General features: G+C 42.4%; 1 protein-coding gene across 1 annotated transcript in view; it reads left to right on the top strand.

Annotated features, from left to right (window-relative positions):
* Nucleotides 1-2,286: 2,286 nt before the first annotated feature.
* The window catches only part of NAMPT (nicotinamide phosphoribosyltransferase), a 30,995-nt gene continuing 14,080 nt past the window's right edge, over nt 2,287-19,201 (top strand). The window contains exons 1-5 of the mRNA XM_075712191.1: nt 2,287-2,346; nt 13,791-13,947; nt 15,292-15,395; nt 18,203-18,331; nt 18,810-18,968. Of these exons, the coding sequence (XP_075568306.1) occupies nt 2,287-2,346; nt 13,791-13,947; nt 15,292-15,395; nt 18,203-18,331; nt 18,810-18,968 (609 nt within the window). The remainder of the gene's footprint in view (nt 2,347-13,790; nt 13,948-15,291; nt 15,396-18,202; nt 18,332-18,809; nt 18,969-19,201) is intronic.

Genomic DNA, 19,201 nt, shown 5'->3' with positions numbered 1-19,201 from the left:
GCAGAGGGAAGCGTACAGGAAACTCACGATACACATATTGTTTACAACTGCTTTGCTGACTTTTTACTGTTTCATGGGAACCCTTTCCCTCCTGAGAAAACTAATAAAAGTAGTTTCATATAGCTTGATTATTGTTAGTAGCTGTCAGTGTTTACCCTTTTTTTATTTAAAAAAACTAGTAAGTGGTTTAACAGTAAGTAGTCACAATTAAACAAAAAGACCTGGTTCTTCTCTCACGTTAAATGGCATAAAGCAAGAGCACACTGAAGTCAAGAGGGGCATACATGGGTAATCAAAAGAATGCGGCTCACAGTGCAATTATGGATCAACCAGGACCGATGTAGAATCAGGTCCAAAATATCTGGATCCCATTCCTGATCTTATTCTTTGCAATTTTCTTGGATATTCACATTTCTATAAAAAACTGGCTGGTGAAAACCATCTTTTCTGAATCACCTTAATAAACAGTTATTAGTTATGCCATTTTGGGTTTGGATTTGTGTATCGTCGAATGTCAACCTACATGCTAATTCACCAATGGTTTTACCGAAAAGGCTAATTAAGCAGCTTTTTTTAATGCAGTACCAATCAGTAGTATGGCCAGTATGGTCAGTGTTACTGGTTTTGCTCAATGTTACTGTTTTTCCATACATCTAATTAGTAGAGAGCAAGATGACCATCGTCCCATCATGAAAGAGCCGTGATTGTGCCAGAACCCGTATTTGCTACTTGCTCCAAAAGAAGCAGCGTTTCCTACTGTCACAGAACGATTCTAATAGCGAAGTATGATTCAAAAACATTGTAATGTAACCCATTACAATCATAATGAGTACAAGAGGAAGCTTTTGGAAGGTGTATGTATCCTTACAGGTCACTTCATATCAACACCTACTTAAGAGGGCTGGGAAGTGTTGTTCTATAGAAAAGTGTCTTATCCTTCCCCTGGAGCAAGCGGTTCTGACCAGCGGAGGTAGAGACGGAGACTCTGATGCGCTGGAAGGCCTGGCAGCCCTTTCGCACACGGCAATCCCCGCGTTCGGTAAGAGGAGGCCTGGCAGGAGCAGCAGCTCCTACGCTGCGCCGTTCGGCCATCATTCCCCACACGGGAGCTCTTTTTCAAGGGCTCACGCGTGCCTTCGACTTTCCCCACGTTCTCCACCGCGTTGCTCCGGCTCTTCCCCCCGAGCAGACGTCCCCGCACCTTTCTCCCCCTCCTCACGCACGCCCCAGGCGTAGCTCTTGCGTCACCCATCGCCGCTGCCCTCTCCCGGCGCGGGCGCGGCGGCAGGCAGGCTCTGCGCGGTACCCGCCTCCCTCCTGGGGGACCCGTCCTCCGCACCCCCCGGGCTCGGTGCTCCCCGGAGGAGCCTTCGCCCCGGGGGCACGGCCGGCCAGGCTGCCGGCCCGCGGGCAGCCGCCCCGCAGCCAGCCCTGCCCCTCCCCTCGCCACCGGTGCGGCTGCCGCCGCCTTCCCCCGAGGCAGCTCCCACAGCCCCGCGCCGGCTGACACGGCCCGGTGCGGCTCAGGGCGCCGGGCTCCTCGCAGCCCGAGGGAGCGGGCAGGCGGGCGGAGGGCGGGGAGCCGGCCCTCCCTCACGGCCACCGCGCTCCCGGCGGAGCAGCCGACCCGGGCGCGGCACCTCGGGGCGCGGCACCTCGGGGCACGGCACCTCGGGGCACGCCCCCCGCGGGGGCTGAGGCCGCCGCCCGCCTCTTCCCGTAACCTCCGCCCGGAGGCGGTTGCCGCAGAGAATCGAAACCGGAGCCGCCCGCGCATGCGCAGCGCACGGCGCCCCCCGTCCCCCTCCGGCCGCCCCCTCCCCGCCCGCCGCCGGCGGCGTCGCCCGCTCAGCCCAGCGTGCCGCGCGGCTGGCCAACGGCGAGAGAGCGCGCACCGGCCGCCCGGTGACGTCACAGAGCCGGCCCCGCCCGGAATCCAATGAAAGAGAATGTGCGGCACGGGGCCCTTCCCCGCCTCCCGCGACGTCACAGCCACCCCCTCCTCTGGTCCGCACCGACCGGGCGGCGGGGCCAATCAGAGCCCGCCTGGAGTCCCGGCCCCGCCCCACCCGCGCCGTGACCTCACGGCACCTCCTCCGGCGGCGGAGACGCGCAGCCAATCAGCGGTGCGGAAGGCCGCGCGAGGTGCCCGCCCCCCGGCCGTATCCCCTCGTCCCCGCCCCGTTCCCGCTTTCTCCTCTCTCCCCCCGCACCGAGCGCCTGGCGGCGGCGGGCGGCGGCGCAGCCCAGTCCTGTCCGTGCCGGCGCCTCCTCGGGCTCGGCGACATGGAGTGCGCTGCGGCGGGGGCCGAGTTCAACATCCTCCTCGCCACCGACTCCTACAAGGTGGGCACGGCGGCAGGGAGGGAGGGAGGGAGGGGGTCACCTCTGCGGGCGCCCTGGCGCCGCCGCCCCGGACCCCCCGGGCCCGCCGCCGGGGCTCTCCATCCGCGGGGCGCCGAGCCAGGCCGCCGCCGCCGGCGGCTCCCTTCCCCTGCCCGCCCCGCCGGAGCCGGGAGCCCCCCCCCCCCCCCGCCCTGAGCCCTGAGGGGGGTGCCCGGCCTCGGGGCGCCGCGAGGGGGGACCGCTGCGGCGCGAGCGGGGCGGCGGAGGCCTGGCCGGGGCTGCGCCCTCAGCCCCGAGGCGGCGGCCGAGCCCGCTCCCCCGCCCGGCGCCCGGGGCCGCGCTGCCGGGGGGGCGCCGGCGGCGGTTGGGCGAGAAAAGAAAGTGAAAGCGGGCGGGGTGGGCGCCGCCGGCCTGCGGGCGCGGAGCGGGGCGGGCAGGGCAGGGCGCGAGGGGCGGCCATGGCGGGCACGGCGGGGGCGGGGGCCGCCGAGCATCCTCCGGCCCTTGGCGGGAGCGGGCGCACACGCTGCCTCGGCCGGAGGGCGCAAAGCGAGCAGAGCGGGCGCTCCTTTTCCGCGTCCCTCCTTCCTCCCGCTTTGCTCAGCTCGGGCGGCGAAGCCGTGCCGGTTGCTGGCTGCCCGCAGTTTCGTATCTGGCTGCCATGCAGAGCGCTCTGAGGACCCGGCTGGCTCGAAACACGTATTTTCTAGTCCTCCGCTTAGTTTCTGGTCATTGCGGCGTCAAATTTGCTAGGCAGGGTCTTCAGAGTAGGGAATCACACCTCACAGCCCCCACTTCGTTCCGTGAAATTACTTGAAAACGGTGTTGCTTGATAGCAGCGGCCAAGTGCAGGCGCCCTGTCCGCGTTCCCATCCAGCGATTTCTGACCCAGAAGCTCTTGAGGTGCCTCACAACGTGAGTATGCCCAGGCCCGAGTCCTACTTCTGCGCAGCGTTACGTTAATGTAAGCACACGGTTTCTAGACACTGGGCAGAGCCAGCGTGTGACTCCCCGAGTCTGGTTCATACAGATGTGCCCTGTGTCTCCCAGACTGAAAAACTAACTTTTTTCCTGCTGCATTGCAATGTCAGAGAGGTTGCTGGTGCCCTAAAGTAACAGTTCTGATTAAAAAGCATTTATTATGTTATAGCTCTTTAAAGATTTGACCACTCAGGTGGGTTTCAGGGGGGAGGGTACTTCTAGATAGAAGAGTTGAAAAAAACAAATATGATGTTATGGCCAGGTCTTGTTACTGGCTAACTACCAAAGTACAAGCCTCAGTACGTGCTCCTATTGCTGACTTGTGCTGTTGTACCTTTCCCAGCTCTTCTGTGACATTATTATTATATGACGTTACATAAAGATGCACTTTTTGTGAAGCAATTCTTGACATGTATTGTTGCTGTTTGTGGGAAGGTGTGTCGGAAGACGCTGATAAATCTTAAGAGCAGCTCAGTTGGAGCATCCTGACACTGCTATTGAGGGCTTGCAAAACTGCTTTCATTAAGGACTTCGTCTAGCTACATTGCTCTTTAAGAACTATGTCTTAAGTGTTCTTTATCAAACTTACTCAAATATGGAAGATTCACTTTTCTTCCATGTCTGAGACTAATCACATCAAATACTGTAGGCCTGGGTTTAGACGGTATCTATTTTAAATCTAATTTGCACACTACTTTTCTTAAATTCACTGGATCTGCTCTAGGATTAGTGGTAGCAAGGAGCGCTGGGATGACAGATGACCAGTTTGCTTCTGTTTTTGTTTCCTGTTTCATAGAAGATGATTTGGTAACATTCCAGGAGTGGTAGAAATCTTAAAGAGGTCAAGTAAAGGCTTGAGTTTTTTTTGCAGTTTAAAACTGAATTTAGATGAAGTTTTCTGCGGCAGCTAGGAGCATTTTGTATTATATTACAAACAGTTGAAATTGTCTATTTTGCTTTATTAGGACTGTTCAATTTGTCTCTCTTTCTGTATGCTTTTTTCCAAATCTTAGGAACTCCAACATCTTTGAACAATGCTTAAACAAGTAGCTTCTTTTATCTTGTTAGGTAATATGAGCAAACATCACTTATCTTCTCCCTGGATGATACTGTCATTTCCTAATCAATGAAACACGCTTAGTGAGAGCACTTTCACTAACAATTGCACTAAAATATCTGGTAGTTTGCAACATCAAGCTTTCTACAGGAGTTACCAAACACTCTTAACTAGCAATTAAAACAAAAATGAGAATTGATCTTGTGTGGTTTTTTCTTTTTTTTTTTTCTAGATATTTCTGCCATATCCACACTTGAGGCGTGTTTGTGTGCAGTACCATATGTAACATTCAGACTCTGAGGGAAAATGTATCAGTTCAGAAGCTTACTTGGTGGTCCTATTGCAGTAGATGCCGATCCATACAAACTATGTTGGTGACGAAAGTTATGTGGAAATAAACAGCTCAGGGGAAAAAAATGTGCAGACTGCCCTAAACAGTACAACCCTAGCTTAGGCAGCTGTCCATGAGTAAAAAGTTCTGGTATCTCAGGGTCATATCTGTCACAACTCATTAGTTTGAGTGTTAGCTCCAGTGTCCCAGTTCTCTGTTGCTCCAGTTGGAAATTTGGGGTGGAAAGAAAATTGGTTACTGGTTTAGTGCCTATATCAATACAGAAGCAAAGTAATTTGGTAGGCAAAGACTTGTCTGTTGACAGTTAATCCAGCCTTCCCTCCCTCTACACTATTTTCCTGTCTGTGTGATGCTTCCTCTTAAGTCATAGAAGATTATCAAATATTCAGCTTCAAAATCTTAAAAGCTGTTTTTGAAAAACAACAGATTATCATGCTAATTTCTAGTATACCTGATATTTTTAGATAGGAATAGTTCCCAGTGGGTGAATTTCAGAGACTTGCTACACGCTGGACCCAGGACTGAGCTTCCATGATGAGCTGGGCCTTACTGAATTGTACAAGTGCCCAGGATTTTGAGGCTGGGCTTCAAATTGTCCGGTTTATCTCTAACACCTATAACAAGATAGATGTTTTTACATCAGTTAGGGTTTTTTTATTCCTGTGTACTTTGTTGCATATTCTTAAGCTTCTCCAAATCCCCCAACAGCATAATTCCTCCTGTGTGCTGGGTACTATATTTCATCCTCTCAGAGTCTGGGTGTGGGCATATGGTATGGTGTGTGTGCATCTTCCTGATAAATAACAGTGGTCTCTCTAATTCTTTGGATCGTAAGACTTGCAAGAGATTCATCAATGCGGTGTTTTCTGGGTGTCGTGGTTTAGCCCCAGCCAGCAACTAAGCAACTGTTCCAGCCGAAACCAGGACACGAGAACTGCTTTGTGTCAATGTCCAGTATAGCAATGACACTTAATAGTAAAGTTTTCTGCTAGTGACTCGGTATTACTGAAAAAGGGAAGCATTTGAAGTCAAAATCCTTGCTGCTGCAAGTGAGGGGATATCAGCAGGCTCCTTGAAGCTCACTGTTTGTGCTGCATGATGTCTTACTCTTGTGTCTATACCAAGAAGTCCCTGCAATCTTGCCCCTCTGTGACAGTGAGGATTCTGTTCGCTTATGGCGCTTCCCGAGCAAAAGGGTCCATGCCCTTCAGTTCCTCATTCATCTGATGTTGACACACCACCTCTCCATTTTCTTTCTCTTTGATTCCCAATGCTCTGTTTATCCCATGTTTGTTTATTTCTGCACAGGCAAGAAACCTTCCAGGGTATGTGTAGTCTGAAACTGTATTGGAAGGATCAGCTTAGCAGAGCTGTGTTGTTCACTTGGCAGATAACAGTGACTGGCGTATACCAGGCCTGGGTCGGATGGACCAGGAGCTGCAAGTGGGGAAGGGCTATCAAAATGAGGACTGAACCTTGTTTGCTGAAGTAGGAATAGCTTATTTTGCTTTTACCAATGAAATGTATTACTGTTGCTTGGAATGTTTTGTAATTAAGCTGATAGCTATAATAAGCTGCCATGCAATTACCCCATAGGAGGAGCTGACTTGCTATCCAGACTGTAAATGAGATCTGTTTCAGAATTCAGTTCTTTCTGGATGCTTCAAGGAAGCCTAAAAGATGCGTTTTAACTCTGTATGCCTTACATGTTGAATTTTAAGTATTTGTCACTTTGAATGTCGTCTTTTACTCTGCATGGATGCAGGAGAGCACTTACTTCTGAGGCACTTCACGTGAGTGTATGTTTTTTCCAGGCTCCGAGAGCCTGTGTATTCTTTGTTTAGAAGGTTAGAGGTATGCAAGGAAGAGACACGAGTACTCTTTAGCTTATTGGTTTTAACTAGTGCTTAATGACTGCAAAATATTCTTGGCAGCAGCCTATGTATGTATATATATTTATTTTTTTAATTAAAATCTTGTGGTGGGCGTGTGCATGGTTCTCTTACCTCCTGTAATTCTGTCAGTGGAAAAGCATTGGAAACTTCTGGCTCAGCACTCCTTGTAAGAAGCAATCTTCACTCTATCTAGGTTCATTTCTTCCAAGTTTTGATTTGCAGTCACACAGTCCTATTACAAATCTGGAGTCGTTGCTTTAAAGGAACACTGCAGCTGGACAGGATTCAGCCAATTTTTAAATTAATGGGAAGTAACCCCTTCCAGAGTAATTGCAGCTTTCATTGTTGAAAAGGTAAATGTTTCACTTTTTTCATTAAGGAACAGGAAAGTTGTAGCAGTATGTGAAGTAGTACAGCTGACTGTTCACATATGTGTAAACAATAAAATAAACATAAGGCATTTTGTCATCTTTTTTATTACAATCTTGGGTGCAAAACACATGGAAATTTAGTGGTAAAGAAATCTGCTGTAAAGTTACCTTTTTTGAACATTGTCTTCTCTCTGAGCAATCTAGAATACATTCGGTTCTAGTGCTTACACTTGACCTTGTTTTTTAAATGAATGTGGACATGGTCACTTACAGCATCTCTGCCAATAATGTGCAGCTTCTATAGGAATTCAGTTGCTTGCATGTGCTCTCATTAGTATTATTACTGACTGATTTCTTGACTTTTTTTGCTCCTGTCTGGTCCTTTTATTTTTCAATACACATATAAGAGATGATGGATGAACTAGAATACAGAGATACTGAAAGTGGTACAAGATCAACCTTCAGTCATTACCTGCATCAGCTTATCCCTCTCATAAGAGCAGATGTCTCCCGATATTCTCATTTTAGTTCTTAAACATTATCTTAATCTGTATTTGTCTCACGCATTTTTAATAAGGGGTCTGGAGTCTCTCTAAGGCTAGTTTCCTATGGTAATTTGAAGCCCATGTATAACCAAAATAGTAAGAATGTACTTGACTTAGATTTTTTTTTTTTTTTTTTAAATCTCACTTCAATTATCTTGCACTTTACCTGATATTGTTGGATGCCCTTTCTGTTGAGTTACTAAAGATTGATTCTCCTGAGGTTCCCTCTTTTGTTCAAATAAGCTTATCATTTAACCACGCTGACTTTTTTGGTTTGGTTTTCATTTCCACTTTTTTTTGTGGTGTGCATCATTCCTTTTGTGATTGCTTTGAAAGCTACAAAAGCATCCTTGTTGAATATAACTGCTAGTCACAGTTGTGGTTTTTTTGGTTTGGGTTTTTTTCTTTTTTTTTCCTGAAGGGGGTCAGCGCTACCTTATAACTTCTGTTAGTTATGTCTCATCCCAGTGAGGTATATCTGATAAAACATTCCCTTTGTTCCCAAGTAGTGGCTCATCTCCTCATTGTTGTTAACAGTCTTGTTTTCCATATAGGTTATTGGCAACCTTTGCTTTTAACCACTCCATTGGCTAAACCTTTTAAAGGTTTAGGTAAAGCAGTCTTTCAAATCACGGCCTCTTTGCACAATGTTTTCAAGTAATATGTAATGCCATAACTAACGGGGATCTTAGAAGTACTTCGCAGAAGTCTCCCCAGCGTAAATGTCAGAAGCACCACTGCAGTAAAATCATCTAACTCAGTAAGTTGTATACTGGGGTGAGGATCCCCCAAATATGTCTCTTCCAGCATCAACAAACCATTCTGACACTGCACCCCACAACCGTGGCTCTCATTTTTACTTGCCACGTAAACCAGGCTACAGTCAATTTTCACCTACACTGGAAAGGATACAGCGTGCTGCAGTGTACAAACAAGGCTTGCAGTACAGTGACCAGCCCGTACCTTGGGCCCTGATTACTTGCTGCAGGCCTGAAGTGCCCTCGCTGAGTGGCCCGGCTACTAGGTTCTAGGGCCATGCTGCTTCTGGCTTGTCTTCCACCTGTCCCTCTGGTTCTTCATGTTTGTGGCTGTACAGTGCCATGGGTTCAGTAGGTGGGTTGTTCTGTACCTGTTTGCACTAAAGATTTTTCAGAGTAACTCCAGAAAGTTCAAATACCATCTTAGTTGAACTGGGATCATCTTACCACTTGTGGAATTACGGTACAGGCAAGATCCTGCTGGCTAGATATTTGAGGTTTTGTTTTCTTCACTGTAGGCAGGGCTTAGAAGCATCTTTCTGGTGGCTCATGTTACCACGTATCTGACCTAGATGAGCACCAGGAATGAACCACTGATGGAGAATTTGCCCATGCCCAACTTCTCTACTCCTTTCAGACCTGGTTTTCTTATGTTTTTAAATGGTTGAGTTACACAGACTTAAATAACCTTTTAAAGTTATTTCATTGCAATCTCTTGTCCAACAAAGCTTGTAGATTATAAGATTATTTGGCTTTTATGCCAGAGTTTTTCTTATCTAGCCTATAAAAATGCAGCCTTTACCTCAGTCATCCCTGTTTTGAGATGAATACCTGTTAATTCCTTTTTCTTAAAATTTAACTCTTAATGTTTGGGGTGGTGTTTTGTATGGCTGAACTAAATGCAATTTGTGCTTCATGGTTTTTCTCAAGTGGCTATCTTGATTTAGTTAAGTAGATGTAGTCCTTGTGGAAGTATTCTTTGTTCAGAATATGCCTTTATTTGGATTAAATTTAATAAGGAGCTATCACAACTGGAATAAAAGTGCTCTATTTCAGTCACGGTACATAACCTTGTTGTAGGTCATTGTTCCAAGGCTGATTGTCATACTTTCTGTAGACAAAACCTAAACCACAGCCTTTGAACTAAGTATCAAAAAGCCTTTGAAGATATTTTTGCGTTTTGTTTCCTTGTAAGGGTCTCTTAATCCCAGCAGGGGCTTTTGTTTGGGTTTTGAGGGTTTTTTGGGGGGGGGGGTGTTAGGGGTTTTTTTTTCCCTTTAGAGAAGGGGTTTCCTGTTGACTTTATAGTCATTCCCACTTATCAAGAGCCCATCTGTACAAGTCCTGCTTCTGTCATCCCCTAACTGAAAGCATAGATTTATCAATACTGTCTTGATCTTTTAAGTCACATAAAATACATTTCAAATACTGTACATTGTCACTGGTTGTTCTTTCCACTCTTCTTTAGAATACAGAAAGATGCAAAACCTCATCTGACAACAGACCAGCCGGGTTAGCTCAGTTGGTTAGAACACGGTGCTAATAACAAGGAAAGTTGAGGCATTTTTTTAAACAGTTTCCCTTGTCCAAGTGCCTTGTAGTGTTGAGTTGTTGTTTCTTTTTTTTGTTTGGTTGGTTGGTTTGTTTTCAGGTGGGATTCTTTGTGTCTTCTGTGAACTGTCCCTGCTCCCTAGAGTTTGATCCTTTTTCAGACTTTTTTACGACCGGGCATTTCACTGCATGCCAAACCTGACCATTGCTACGGTGGATGGGTGTTATTTCCCCATGTCCTAGTAGTCCAAAAATGCCAGCTAACGGTCAGAGCTGCCGTGATGTTTTGTGGGCAAATGCACCTGCTAGGTATGGTGCCCTGCCTGAGAACTTGGAAGCAAAATAGGTGGCCAGGTAAGTGAACAGGGGCTGTAGGTCTTGGGCTTAACATCACATATTTATACAGAGTGCCTGGAGTAAACAGTGCTTGGAAAGCATTGTACTTTTTAAGATTGTGATTGTGTCTTTAAATACTGAGTAGTCTGTGAGAAGCTTTGTGGACACCCAAAGCGTGTTTCGGCTATATAGATAAAACTAATAGTGTTGTGGAATGTCAAAAGAAGCACAAGTTATGTAAAGTTTGCCTAGATGTAAATATCTTAATTGCCAGGGATGTGTATTTTTCACTGTTTAAATAGATTCTAATGTGTGAAGAATATAATTGGATCTTACACATACAACTGTTGTAAAATTAGTTCATTATCTCCTTCAAGTAGTTGAAGCAATTTCATTGATAAAATGACATTTCTGTCATACACAAAATTTTTATTGAAGTTTGAATCCCTAGAAATAACTATTTTTCTGGACACTAGCCAGTATATATTTTCAGGTTAAGATCTGATCTAATCTAATGTCAGAAAAATTAGCTAAACCTGTGATTTAATGTTTGAGGAACTTGAGTGGGCTTTTTTAGGTTGAAACTGCCAGCAAGGTAGACTGGAGGAGCTGTTTCCCAGGGTGTGCTATATAAAGGATAAATCTGGCTGTTATCCCAATATGATTTCAGCCCTCACGTTCTGATTTGCAGCCAGAGCACCGTGTTTTGTGATCATGCTTCAAAGCAGAGCTAGAAAGGGAGGACCCTAAAAAACCCGGTATTTAAACGCAACAGGAAAAGGTGGCACCAACTCAATGTGTGCACTGTACATCTTAAGCTAATCTCGACCTGTAACCTGTTTGATAAAGAAGCATTTAGCTGGAGGAGATGTCTTTGAACTGCAAAAGTCAAATATTTTTTCAAAGATGGTAGCTGAAGATCACACAAATTTTCATTATAATATAGGTGTTGCCTTCAGCAACCTGCCCAGAGTTAGCTGGATAATTAAACTTTTTTAAGAAACTGGAGTAGGCACTCTCACGCAGATGTAGTTTTCTTTGTTTTGCTTGAACTGTTGTGGTGAGAACAACAGCGTTACATTGGTTTGCTCTAGAGCTTGTCACAAGGATTACAGATACTGGTTTGGGGAATTGTTCCTGGGACGTCTGCTATGTACACTGGAAGCTGTTGAGCTCTGTGTTGAGCGTTTACTCTGAAATCACGAAGCTGTAGCATGCCAATAGCAAGAAGAATGGAAATAAGGTTAAACAGAGTTCCCAGGTGATACAATCAAATCATAAAGAAGCACCAACTTAAAGTCCAGCCCCAGTCATAAAAAAGAGCAAAATTTTTCATACAGTTGCTGTAACTTAAGTGGCAACAGTGAGAAGTAAGGAGTTTCTACTCTCTGTGCCTTACAGTGAATGAACCTTCTAATGGTTTGTTACATGCTCTTTCTCTCGGAGTCCATTTAATACAATTTTTTGTAAGGGGGGGTGGTGTGTGTGTGTTCATAGCCCATTAGTTAGAAAGACATGTCAAACCATATTTTTGACTGCTTCACAGTAAGGGGGGGAGATTTAGAGTGTGTGTGGGGTTTGTTTTTTTTTTTTTTTTTGTTGGTTGGTTGGGGTTTTTTTCATTTAAACACGATGATATCCTGGAGAGAGTTTTCTGTGAGCTGGCAGTGTGATTTACTGTTTTGGAAGTTGTGTGTAGAACTAGAAAAGGACATGTTGTAATTTGTGGAGTGAGACATTTATTAATAGCTAGAACTAAATCCCAAAGCCAGGTTTTGTCTTTGGGTCTAATATTGGTACTCTTAAGCATTCTGATTTTGAGTGGCTGTGGAATTGAAACAGAACAGGTTTGTGCTCCATTAAATGCCTGCGTTGCAGTCGTTTGTTTGAAGTAAAGGTAGAAAACTTGCAATGACAAGCTTGGATTTTATTTGATTGGCCTTGAAAACTTCATACAAGTAAAGATAATGGCAAGATCTGAAAATTGACCTTTTGGTTATTTGAATGTTTCCTTGCAACATTGGTAACACAACCATAACAGTATCGTGCTGGTATAGGAGAACTGAAAAATTCAGTTGGGCAGTCTAGTTCATTGTCCAAACTGAGTGAAATACTAAATATAAATGACATTTGAGAGGAAAAAGAAAACTGTATTTTAAACCCTTTGATATACAGTTTTAGCAATACAGGTAAGGGAAACCTTCAAATACTTTTTTTTGAAAAGTGTCAGAGGTACATTTAAAAAAAAAAAGGACAATAAGGAAGAAGTGGTAAAACTCTCCCTTTCCCAATTCCTTGTGATATTAGAACCAAAAATTTTTAAGGTGATTTGGAGTAAGAAGCAACAGCAAGAAACTTATAATGAACTCATGCTTTAACCTATAAATCTGGGGTTTTTTTAAGAAAAATTAAGACATGACTTTCACACCCTTTTGAGTTTTGTTCTGATGTATGATGGTGCTTTACTCAGCCATAGGAACAGTTTTCCTTTATGGAGTGTATAGACTTATTCACAGACTTTTTGTCATAATTTAAGGAAACTTTTGATAGCTTCACCTTCGGGAATGCCTTAAGAGGATTTATGTATCCTGTGATTTAAACATTGATAGTATGAAATTTATGTCATTGTGTATTCTTTTTGTTTAATATGGAATTACGGATTTTGCATGGAATTCACTTCTTACACATCAGGAGATAAAATTTTGCAGGTTTAAGTTGTTAGTGTTTAGAGTGTACTTGTTTCAAATGATACATTACTCAAAGTAAATTTCTGGGTAGATTTACTATCAGTAGCTAAAAAAAGCTGTTATGGTTGAATCCAGCATAACATTGTGTGTCCATATGACCAGTTTCCATGTAATACACACTTACAGGCTGCAACTTTTCATGCTTCCTTTATGCCTAATGTGAACTTAGAAGATTGGAAAAAAAGTCCATCTAGCAAACTTTGTGGGGAGGTACAAACATCAAGTAGATTTTAACAGCATTACTGATAGTAACAGGTTTGCAAGCTGGCTTTGATGTAACCAGGGCTTGAGAAACCCACTCTGCTGATGGTGATTGAGATGCTTGGGTAAAGGCTGTTGTCAATGCCCTCTTGAGTCCGGATGGCTTTTATTTGAACTACGTAATTACGGACTTCTAAACTTCAATCAAATACAAGCAGGTACCTCCACTTTGATAGTGGCAGGCGACTTTGTGCTTCCTGTAGCTATTGGGGTTGGCCAAAGTGTGGGAGAGTGAAAACTGACCCAGCAGGTCAGTGCTCGGTGCTGCTCCTAAAATCCTACCCAGTGTCTTTCTCAGTTAATCAAAGCAAAGTCGTCAGAGGAGTGGAAGAGCTGACCACGAAGATTACTTTAGGGAGAAAGGCTTGACACAGAAGCAAAGAATAAGGTAGGGAAGACAGTCTTTTGAACTGAAAATTGAAGGTGGGTCAAAAAGGGGAAATCCCCTAAATACTGCATAGAATGTGAATGGATAAATAACAATAGTCCAGAAGAGTTGGGAGTTACTCTAAGCTTTAACGTACAAATATGATTTCTCTTGTGCTTTGTAGTGATGTTTTGAGCTCTTACTAAAGTTTTTCTTAATGTAGGTTACACACTACAAGCAATATCCACCCAATACAAGCAAAGTATATTCCTACTTTGAATGTCGTGAAAAGAAGACTGAAAATTCCAAATTAAGGAAACTGAAATATGAAGAAACGGTTTTTTACGGTTTGCAGTACATTCTGAATAAATACTTAAAAGGTAACTGTCTCAAATGCCAGTAAAACTTGACCTGTAAATAAATATCTTAATTTTTCTCAAGCCTGGAGTCTTATAGTTGAAACAATTCCAGGTTAACTTGCTCCAGTGTAAGCAGTGAAATGCCTAAGATCTTACTTATTTGATTCTGAAAATGAGATGTCTATCCTCATAAGATGGTATTGGCTTCTTAATTTAGACACTTCTCTACTATGTTTATTTATTCCAATGGTTTATTAAAAATGAAGAGGTGTTCATATCCTGCCTTCAGTGGGCTAAATTGAAATGAATGGAAATAGAGCAAGACTGTGCATAGAATCACAAGGAGATAGAAGATTCGAGGGAAAATACATTTCACATTTTGAACATGTCTGTATTTATTTTAATTTAATATTACTTTTATTTTAATACATGTCTGTATTTAACTTTAGTCTGTATTTGCTGGTTTATTTACTATATAAACTAATAATGGGTTTAATTTCCCTTAATTTTGGTTGCCACTCATCTTAGGCCATTGGATATGGCAGCTACATGTGAAAGTGTTTTCAATACTGACAGTTTTAAGAGTAACACCTGAAAATTCCTTGGTGCCATTTAAGATTTTGTTTGCTTTTTTGCATTATGTGCAAATATCACCTGTTCTGACCTGAATGCAAGTCTCCTTCTGCCAAGCTTTAGAAGGAAAACTTTAGTCATATGGCTTACATATCTTTGTCATGATCCAGAATCCATACATATCTGCCAATTCTGCCAAAGATTGGAATTCCACTATAATCAAAACACTCGATAATCTTGTTTCTTTTCTCTTTAGCAATCTGAGGATTGTTCTCTAACGTTTTCCAGTAGATGATTGGTCCTACAGCAGTAGCAATGCTTATTCAAATAATGTGGTTAGTCTGTTGGTTGCTATCGCAAGATGGTCAATCAAAGACTGATTGTAAGGCCTGCCCATAGGGATTCTCCCTGGAACAATGTAGCTTAACCCTTGTGCTAGTCTGGTTATGTCTTGTTGCATGTGCCAGCTTGCACAATCATTGCATTCATCTGGGAAAAGCACTGCTACTTAAACTGTTGACAGGTTTTTGACCGTCATAAAAGAGTAATCTCAGGTTGTTCCTGAGTCACCTGCAAACCACAAGCATATTGTATCCTGTTGGTTTCTTGAGCATCCTAATCTATACAATAAATAAAAGTAAAATTTGGTTTTAACATAGCTAGTATACTGCATTTGACATGTTCTCCATGGGGGCAAAGTGACTTTTCTGTGTCTGAACCTTTTTGTTATTTATTTTATAAATTGATGATTATCATAAGTTTCTAAGCTTTCATCTGTTTCTGAAACCACAGGTAAAGTGGTGACCAAAGAGAAAATCAAGGAAGCCAAAGAAGTATATAGGGAGCATTTTCAAGATGATGTCTTCAATGAAAAGGGATGGAACTATATTCTGGAGGTAAAAATTTATGAAAATAGCATGAGATCATAGTGAAGGATTTATGAATCAACTGTAGAATAAATACAGCAGTCTCTCCTTTTAACCATGATAGTAAAGACTGGATAAACTTAGCTTTTTATGTTTGGTGTACAGGGAGTAGCATCTGTCAAAGAATAATCATATAATTGTAATTCCTTAGAGAAAAGTAATTTTCATCTTTTCAGATGCCAAATATGGCTTTGCAGGTAATAAGGATTTATGGCTGCTGTCAGCCAGCTAGTAGAAGTGGGGGCTTGTTGGCAAGTCTCCGTATGTAATGTAGTACTTAGTGGTTGCCTGCATCATTTACATTGCTTTCTGTAACTAATTGTAACCACTTTTATTCTAATGCAGAAAGCATTACAACTTCTTGTGTATGTAAATAGTTTCAGAAAATACATGTTTTGTTCAATTGTTTCCTAAATCTTTCAGAGATACCCAAGTTGAACTTTATTATGAAATGCAAAGCTTGAGCACTTCTGACACACAAATCCTTCCAAATTAAGTCTTTCCACAATTATCCTCTATCTCTTTTGTTTAAAAAGGTGTCAGTCTTCAAGTAATTGCAAACATCGCTTCTCTGCAAAAGCAGCAGATTCAGACTAATAGCATTCATCAGAGCTGTTCTAATCTGCAGATTAATTAAATGCTAAGTTTCATTGTGGGTTCTAGTGAATGGATATTTTTGGCATTTGAAAACACAATTTCTAGTTCTTCGCATTTCTTTTTCCCTGGATACCCTGACTGTATGTATTTTGTGGTGGCATCTGTCTGTGAATATATCTGGATGTCATCTTGCAGCCAGGGTGGACCATAAGGTGTGCAAGAGAAAAGTGAATTTCAACTAAATGTTGCAAATGGCAGCAAGGTAAATAAAACCACTGTTTTCTAAGAGGGAGTTACAGAGGGGTTTGTAAGGACTTGCATCCATTTCAAATAACTACAGATGTGAATTCAATCCATTTTTGTTTCAGCTACATTATACACTGTGAACTGCTCTCATCTGTATTTAAAGTAGCCTTGATCCCTCTTTGGCTGAACTGAATTGATACACTTCTAATACTTCATGTCTGTCCACACTGAGTTTTAACGTGGTTTAACTAATTCTGTGCAACTTTTGATGTAGTCAGAAGCAGCCTTCCTGCATACCCCCGTATACACATATTCCTTTGTCAAATTTTCTTGTTAAAATTGTGCATATACATAAACAAATATGATTTCTGCTCCTTGATCTTAGATGCTGATGGCTCTCAAACTGGAAGTGTATGTACCCTTTGGGTCTCTGTATGCCATTACATGCACACAGAGACCCTGCTTCTCCTCACCGAATTCCTGTATATATTAACATACCTACCACTGTTTGCTCTCTGGCTCTGTTACCTAATGTGTAGTGTTAGGTAAAGTGGAGGGAGCAATGGCTGTATGAGTGAAATGCCAAAATGAATTTGAAATGTACACGCATGAATTTGTACCGAGAGTAAATGAATGAGTAAATACTGATAGGGTGAAGGGGTGGAAGAGAGGAATGGACTGCCTGGAGAACAAAGGGGTGCTGTAAAGGCTGGAAGTTGGCAGGAATTGATGATGAGTGATAGAGATGTAAGCCCTGAATTGTACAAATTGATTCTACCTAAAAATTTTGAAAAGGGCTACAATATAGTGCTATGGCATGATCATATTGCTTTTTTGTGTGGACAAAGTCAACACCTATAGCAACTTTGAAATCTGTTTTGTTTTTTCACTTAACTATACTTTTGTGTTCGTTGAATCATTAATAAATTATTTTGAGCCTTTTTGAAGGCTTTGTTGACCTTTGTTAATCCAGAACAGGCATCTCCAAGTCTGACAACTAAACCCTGTGTGATATATAAACACAACTTGCTTCAGTGTGTTACACTTTCAAAGTAACTTTTTAACTGTAGTGCAGAAGAGGCTTCTGATGTGTTTTGGACACTGGAGAATATGTTTTGATGCTACTTATGAATCTCTTTAATTTCTCTGAATTGATGCATTTTTTTTGCCTTTAAAGTGTATCTCATGAGCAGCTTTCTGTCAAAAATATTAATATACAAAATATTTAAAGTATTATTAGTTTAGCTTGCAGAGCTCTTTCAGAAAGTTGTAATTACTCTAAAAGAGTTGCTGTTTGCAACTTACTCTTTTTCAAAAGGCATATTTCACACAATGTTTAGTGCTTCAGGGGTGAAAGACTGAATTTGACAAAAGAATGACACTTCAAGATTACATTTCATGTTTAGTGAATAATTGAGATGATAAAATACTCTTTAAAATATATATTAAATGGATCCTGCTCTAATAATTTAACAAAGCACACATCTATGCTAAGTAAAACTAGAGATTTTTTTGAAGGCCTAGATAATAGCTAGACTTTTTTTAGCTTACTTCATGTGAAAGCACTGAAGAAAACTGAATAGCAAATATCTCTTATTCTGTGGGTAGAACGTATGTATTCTTATAGAATATTTAAGCCTTCCTGACACAATTTGCACAAGGAATACAACTAATAAACCATCATTTGGTTTGATAAAGAGACTATTTTTTGTGTTACGGGATTTTCCTCGTTTTTTGATAAATGGATTTTTTTTATTTATTTGGGCTGGTGTGTGTGCAAACAAACCAAATTATTTTTAGGGTTGAAAGAAATGAAGAAGAAGAAAGCTTTATTGATAAACTCATAGCCTGACTTTTATCTATTGCAGTCAAATAAAAGAGAGGTAGGTACTAATCTTTCCTGTTGTCTAACAAGATTACTGTTTCTTACACAGAAATATGATGGCCACCTTCCTATAGAAATAAAGGCGGTTCCTGAGGGCTCTGTAATTCCCAGAGGAAATGTTCTTTTCACAGTAGAAAACACAGATCCAGAGTGCTACTGGCTCACAAATTGGATTGAGGTCAGTTTTAGAAATTTAACATGTTTTTTCTAAGTAAATATTAATGCACTTAAAGGCTGAATCCTTATTGGTTTAAGGGGAATCTTTGGTAGCTTTTGTTTTCTGCTTTAAGTAAGCCTGTATTCTTTTTTTTTTAGTGCTCTTACACAGACCTTTTCCCCCTACCTGGCAAGTGATTGTAATACTTTTACAGGAAACTCACAACAGTACTTCTATCTGCAAGGAAAGGAGGATGGGGGGAATTGCGTGTCTGTAGCTTGGGAGTGATAACTTCTGAGCTGGTCAATACCTGGCATACCTTATAAAGGTATTATAAAGGCTAATTACTTTAGCCCTAAAGCAAACTGTTGGAGGCATCCGTATTTTCTGAATGGGTGATGAAAATAAATAGACATTTTTGTGCCTGATTAAATGCCATGTGGGGATTTTTAAGTCCTAAGCAAACATACACCTAATAATGTGATGGGTTTTGTTTTAGACTATTCTTGTGCAGTCATGGTATCCAATCACAGTGGCTACAAACTCTAGAGAGCAGAAAAAGATTTTGGCCAAATATTTGCTAGAGACTTCTGGCAGCTTAGAAGGACTGGAGTATAAACTGCATGACTTTGGCTACAGAGGAGTTTCTTCACAAGAGGTAATACTTGTCTAATAATTTGAGAAGTCTAATTGTTCTTAACTATAAAGGATTGTAGCATATATCTGTTAACAGTTGTGTCCCTGTTCAGCAGTGAAATTGTGAATGCATAGAGCACTCTGGACTTAGTGTGGAGCGGGGTGATTTGGGGTGGGGAGTGGGTATGTGTCTGAACTGTGAGCACTAGGCTGGGAGAGCTTTTTTTTTATATGGAAGCTGTCTTTCCTGTGCAA

The sequence above is a fragment of the Pelecanus crispus genome, chromosome 1 (genome assembly GCF_030463565.1).
Source record: "Pelecanus crispus isolate bPelCri1 chromosome 1, bPelCri1.pri, whole genome shotgun sequence".
Classification (NCBI taxonomy): Eukaryota; Metazoa; Chordata; class Aves; order Pelecaniformes; family Pelecanidae; genus Pelecanus; species Pelecanus crispus.
The sequence above is the reverse complement of the archived record's forward strand: the minus strand, read 5'-3'. Positions and strand labels throughout refer to the sequence as shown.